The following is a 6,860-nucleotide window of genomic DNA, read 5'->3' on the forward strand; positions in this document are numbered from 1 at the left end:
CTTCTCCCCATTTCCCCCAAGTGTCACTTTTCTCTCTCCTGGTGCAATAAAGAGCATTTTCATCTATAGCAAACTTCTGATGAATTTCTGAATAAATTTAGTTTAGCTTGAGAAAACGAACTGCTTGTTCATTCATATGAGGGATATATGGAGTTTCGTATGGAGGTTTTACACTTTGTTAAAACAAACCCCATCATTGGGAAGCTGAACTTAGTTGGTTAAAACTAATCCCGTCATGGGGAGACTGTACTTATTCTGGTTAAAACTAACCCCGTCATGGGGACACTGTACTTATTCTGGTTAAAACTAACTCCGTCATGGGGAGACTGTACTTAGTCTGGTTAAAACTAACCCCGTCATGGGGAGACTGTACTTAGTCTGGTTAAAACTAACCCCGTCATGGGGAGACTGTACTTAGTCTGGTTAAAACTAACCCCGTCATGGGGAGACTGTACTTAGTCTGGTTAAAACTAATCCCGTCATGGGGACACTGTACTTAGTCTGGTTAAAACTAACCCCGTCATAGGGGACACTGTACTTAGTCTGGTTAAAACTAACCCCGTCATAGGGGACACTGTACTTAGTCTGGTTAAAACTAACTCCGTCATGGGGAGACTGTACTTATTCTGGTTAAAACTAACCTCGTCATGGGGAGACTGTACTTAGTCTGGTTAAAACTAACCCCGTCATGGGGAGACTGTACTTAGTCTGGTTAAAACTAACCCCGTCGTGGGGAGACTGTACTTAGTCTGGTTAAAACTAACCCTGTCATGGGGAGACTGTACTTAGTCTAGCTAACTCTGTGTGACTCAGTAATATGCTTCAAAATCGTGCTTTATTATAGCAACCAAGACTCAGTATTCAAAATAATGAAAAACAAAACAAAACGTTGATTTCATGGTAGTTGTGTCAAATCTGGAGAAATATCTGTCTGATTGCTGTGAAAATTCCCTGATAATGTCGCTATAGTAATACAAGAAGATGATCAAAAGCACTTTTTACTTGCACCTGTTTAACTGCATACAAAGTTTATGTTTAATTTTACCCTGTGTTGTGTTTTTCCCTGCTCTCTCCTGGTTGAGGTCGCTGGGATTATATGTGTATCTTACATCATGTGTAACATTGCATGTGCATTCATATGTTTGTTCTATATATCAGTGTTGAAGAGACAGGTGAGTCCAGAGGAGCTGCAGAAACCTGGTGGAAAATACCTGAAGAGGACATTCACTGTGAGTACACACACAGTATTCATACACCACACAAACTGAGTCATCTCCTGCTTTTCAACTGTAATCTGAGTTTAATGCCAACTCTAATTCAAAACACTTGAAGGTTTGGATCAGAGTTGGGGATTCCTGTCCAAGCCTTGAAAACAATAAAGCCAAATTAACCACTTTAGGGTTTACATATACGCCACTGCATGCTGAGTCCAAATGTAACCAGTCAGCCAAGACATATTTGGCATCTGAAGTTTGCTGCTTTACTCATGCACTAGAGCTACGAGGCTAATGTAGCTAACAGTTATGGAAACGTTGTTAAGTAATCTCATACGTAAAGGGGAACATTCAGATTTGTATAGGGTTAAGCATGAACCGTATCTCTAAATGCCCTTTATTAAGCCAAGTCAATGCTAACTTATTAATGTTTCAGACTATTTGGCCTCCATTTAAGCAAAACATTTAAAAGTGAAATAGCAAATTAGAATTGGCCAAGATTGGAATTGACAGATTTTTGTATTCGGACAATGTATTGTTTTTATTTTGGCTGATCTGTGTTGCGCATTGTGATGGCCTGGGGCCTGTTCAGGGTGTTTCCTGCCTTCTGTCCAACGAGTGCTGGGATAGGCTTCAGCACCTCCTGTGACCGAGGAGGATAAGCAGCTTAGAAAATGTGTGGGTGTGTGGGTGTGTGTGTGTGTGTGTGTGTGTGTGTGTGTGTGATCTGTTGCAATTTTATGATATAAATAATGTGAGTCTGGTGAGGACTGTATGTGACACATGCTAACTAGCCAGTTGCTTGTCAGCTTCAGTGTAGCATTTTATTTGATTAATGTTGTTTAAATAGGCAACTGCTTCAAAATAAAAAAATGGCTCATTAAAAAGCAAATAATTTTGTTTATAGTGGAAGTTTGGCTAATAAAAGTACTGGAAATGTGCTGTCGTGTTTCAGGTATTCATTCAAAAAATCAGCCAATTTGGCTGGAAAGAAATTGGAATCAGAACTGACCATAAAAAAATCATGACCAGTGCATCCCTCCCTTTAATAGCTGCGTTTAATTTTTCGGCCAACGAGGCCAAAATGTTGGCATCGACTCATCAGCTGACAGGACATGGCTCAATAATTGATTCATTATTGACATGGATACATTTTCTAATGAGCTGAGGAGTTTTTAGAGCACCACAACGATAATTTGGCTTCAACTTTAACTGTTGGTCACTGTATGAAATACTATTTTCTTTAAAAGTGGTCAACAGTACATTGCATAGCTAAATTAGTACCCATCTTAAAGAGTTTTTAACTCTTAACATAACTCATAACAATATGTCATACATGCGATTTGAGGCAAACGTGATGATTTAGGTGTGTAGTTTGCACACTGCTAATTAGTGGGCTGTAAACATCCATTACTGTTAGCAACATTAGCCTCAAAACTGCATTGCAAAGCTAAAGAAGCCAACTTCAGACACTCAACATGCATGGCTGATGAACTACACTGGGAAAAGACTGTGTAAATTTGTATTTTTCTATGTCTGCGTGTGTGTAGATTGTTGGTGATGCGGTGGGCTGGGGGTTTGTCGTGAGGGGCAGTAGTCCATGTCACATTCAGGCTGTTGATCCCAGCGGACCTGCGGCTGCTGTTGGAATTAAGGTGAGAAACATTGCACTCTGACATATGTAGTTTGGTAAAAAGAAAAAAAAGTTGCAATGCTTCAAGGACAGGGCTGGTCAGTGGGTTATTGAGGTTGCCACCATGTTTCTAATGGCATTGACTTTCATGATAAGATATTTCCATGGCACCTTTAACACAGGTCACTCTTATGACCAGTTATACAACTTCCTCTGAATCAGTATGTGATATAAATACACTGCAAAAAATAACAGTGTTTTAACATACAGAGTTAGTCACCAGGCTGCCTTAAAATATTGAGTTAACTGAATTTCAAATAAGTTGACAGAGCACAAGACACAAATTCTTGTTCCCTTAACTTGCTACTAGAAACGTAATTAGCTCAAAATTTTAACTCACCCTGTGTTTTTAAGGTAAAACACCATTCTTGTGCAGTGTAGGGCTGCTTCTTTAAATAACAATCTGCTCAGACCAACAGCACATTAAGTCATTATTTAACTTGACCTTCGCGTGTATTATACTATAGATAAGGGCCGGTGTGACGAAGGCAGTTTTACTGCCACTATAGCTCTGAATAACATCAATAGAACTTTCTATCAGAACATCACATCTGATATCTCAGCCCACTCTGCCATTAGAGCTTCAATCCAGGCTGAACTTTGTGATATTCCTTAATATAATTTGATCAAAGTTCATGAAGATCCAAATGACGAATGTAAATCTGGGTAACGTGTGTGTTTGCTTGTGTTCAGGTGTGTCAGTTTGTAGTGTCTGTAAATGGCATAAATGTGTTGGAGATGGACTATCGGACGGTCAGTCACCTTATCCTCACTGGACCACGCACTGTTGTGATGGAGGTGATGGAGCCAGTTGACTGCTGAGGACGCCATTGAAGGAAATACTCTAAAACGCCAAATGCAAGGTATTCTGAGACCAATTGTCTCTCTAGCTCAGAGTTCACCAAGCCTGGTCTTGGAGATCTGGCTTCCTGCAGAGTTTAGTCCCAACCACAGTCTGCCACACCTGCTCCAGATCTTTAAAGAGGAATGTCAACCTTTCTGCATCATGGTAACAAAGTCAGTGAAGTGGTTTAATGCGAAATGCTCTGTTCTAAAGAGACTTGCTGGCTCTGATTGCTTTTCCAAAGGTAATGAGACGAACCAAGGGTCAGAACATCTGCAATGCAAATATAGCCATTTCATTTATCATCCAGAATGACTAGTAAAGCTACACAACATGTTTTCTTGGGGGATATTTTGGGTTAGAACACTTTACATGTACCCATTCCATGAATGCATTTTAGGCCAAAACATTTACCTCATAACTGTGATAAAATCATGTTTGTGGTGGTTTCTATCACCACAACTGTGAATGAACTTAAAGTTTCTCCAAAATGGAGCATTTCATACCAAACCACTCGGACTGGCTTTGTTTAAACTCTGCATTAACGTAGATCTCCAGGGCCAGGATTGGTGACCACTGGTCTAGATCACATGCAGGATTTGCACAGTAATAAAGGAGGTTCTTGGACTTGCAGGCCAGTGTCAGAATATCTCACTATCATAGAATTAGAATCAATAGAAGAGCCCAATAACTAAAACTGTGCCCTAGAATAAGCTCTTATGTGTAAAGGTGACAGTCATGGTCTTTACAGAGAGACCCTGAGGGTTTGCTTTGACTGTGGAAAATGATGTCTTGTAAAGTCAGCATAAATCTATGTCATAATCAATATTTCAGACTTGATGTAAGAATATTATAAGATTACTACATGGGTTTTATGGGCAGGTCATTTTGCTTGTTTTAGGTATTATTTCTTCAAATATGCTAAATTAAATAAATGCTGGGAACACTTTACTTGAACTCTCCTGCATAACACTGACATAATAATTCCATAAACATGACGGCATATGATGTCAGTGTTCTGTAGCAGAGTTCAAGTAAAGTGTTAACCCTCCTCCACCTCCAAAAACAAGTTGTGTAATCTTATCAACACCAATCAACAGTCTTACAACATGAAATATTAGATATGTTGACCAGATCTAAGATGACTTCACTTGCCAAGACATTATTGTGTTGCAGTGAGCTGGAAAGTGAACAGTGAGCTACTTGCTTATCGTCGCTGTTGTGACAAAATCTTGTACCTTTGAAATGAAAACTTCATCAGAGAAGGGAGAATTGCTTAACTTATCATAATATACAAGATTATAATCAGAATTTGGACCATTTTTATTGTTCCATTCATCATGATTTTTTCACACAATGTAAATGACAGTCTGCATTTTCAAGAGATGAAAAATGAAGCTGCAAGGTTTGGATATGTAAGTGATGATATACTGTAAGCAACACTGAATGGTCAATATTCGTCCTTTGTTTATAGCTGTAGACAAAATATAGTCATATGCAAAAGTCTAAACGCCATCTGGTCAAACTGTGTGTTTTGTTGATTTTCTGATTGAAAACACAAAAAATTACACTGTTTTAACTTTTAAAATTAGATTTATTTTGCTGAGTTTAAAGCAGGGGTGTCCAATCTTATCCGCAAAGGGCCGGTGTGGATGCAGGTTTTCGTGCTAACAAGACCTGATTTCACTTGCTTAATCGGTCAGTTTCAATCTTTAATCAGCTGATCTGCTTTGTCGCAATGAAAACCTGCAGCCAAACTGGCCTTTTGAGGATAAGATTGGACACTCCTGCTTCAAAGTATCGGAAAACATAAACGTGTCATAACTTTAGCACAAGCCAATATGTTAAATCCAGCAAATAAACAGTACTTGTGCAATAAAATACAGAATTGTGTTCTTTGTAGACGATGTGTTCACTAATTTTGACTTATATCAACAAAACATTGTTTGACTGGGTGCACAAACTTAACTGGGCATACAACTGTAAAAGGGTCTTAGTATCTACTGTCCAGTACAACACTGACCAATAAGCTCACCTTTTTGAAGAAGATATGCTAAAAAAAACCTTTAGCAGTTTCTTTAGAGAGAGAACTCACAATATAAGAGAAGTATCATTCTTTTGATTTGAGCTATGGATTTCTTTTTTCTTTCCCTTTTACCTGAGAGCACTGTGTTTTATTCCGCTGTGCCGTGGTGCCCGCTGACCACTCTTCTGTTCATGTCAAGCTCAGGTCACTCACACGCCACTGGGCAGACGAAAGCAGCAAGTCCATTTTCCCTTTATCTTCATCTCTCTGTTACAGTGGCATTAAATCTCCCAAAACCTCTTTAATGATCCAGTTTTTACTTTTTTTAGCAGCTCTGGAATGAAGTTATCAGCTTTAATTCTTAACAATGCATATTTGTGACATTGTTTAAAAACAAAAAGCTTAGTAATGCTGAAAATCAATAGACATCTGCAAATCTGTGAATGATTATGGTATGTGCTTGTACTCATGATGTAGACTTAACGAAGCGGTTTGATGTGTTTTTGTGTTGTAGCATTGCACTTCTATGTAATTGTGTGTCTTTAGCGTTCAGTCACGCCACTGACAATTCATTACTGCATCATTTCTGATGTCGGGTGTTATGGAAGACATTCTATTAACTTTGTGATTTTTGTCATTAGCTTTGAATTATCATTCAATTTGTTGTATAATCTATATACAAACATCATGTATCAAGAAGCATTTTTGTCTCTGTATGCACTTAAAATAAATGTCTTTTTAAAAATATTTTCATCGTCTCCATTCTTGTACCATTTTATTTTATTAAGACTTTAATATGGTATGTAAACAAGTTTTAAAGCTCCTGCTTTAATTAAACCCTGAGAAATAAAATCATGTCCTGCCCATGATTATTTCCCACCCGAGGATTCATGCTAAGGAAGAAAAATATGCTCTGATTTCCTGATTTTCGCTTTGTGTTGACTTAAAGAAAACGTAGGCTGAATTTTAAATGGCTAAGTAGTGCACTATGTAGGTCATGAAATGGCTTCTACAGCCAAATAGTGCATTATATGTATAATAGAAAGACATTCACCCATTAGCTGCACGATGCTCTAATTCACA

General features: G+C 38.3%; 1 protein-coding gene across 1 annotated transcript in view; it reads left to right on the forward strand.

Annotated features, from left to right (window-relative positions):
- The window catches only part of LOC118812128 (DEP domain-containing mTOR-interacting protein-like), a 9,865-nt gene extending 3,341 nt beyond the window's left edge, over positions 1 to 6,524 (forward strand). Inside the window, exons 3-5 of the mRNA XM_036576870.1 lie at positions 1,159 to 1,229; positions 2,765 to 2,869; positions 3,601 to 6,524. Of these exons, the coding sequence (XP_036432763.1) occupies positions 1,159 to 1,229; positions 2,765 to 2,869; positions 3,601 to 3,729 (305 nt within the window). The 3' untranslated portion in view covers positions 3,730 to 6,524. The remainder of the gene's footprint in view (positions 1 to 1,158; positions 1,230 to 2,764; positions 2,870 to 3,600) is intronic.
- The last annotated feature ends 336 nt before the right edge of the window (positions 6,525 to 6,860 follow it).

Source organism: Colossoma macropomum, unplaced genomic scaffold (assembly GCF_904425465.1).
Source record: "Colossoma macropomum unplaced genomic scaffold, Colossoma_macropomum, whole genome shotgun sequence".
In the NCBI taxonomy this organism is placed as follows: Eukaryota; Metazoa; Chordata; class Actinopteri; order Characiformes; family Serrasalmidae; genus Colossoma; species Colossoma macropomum.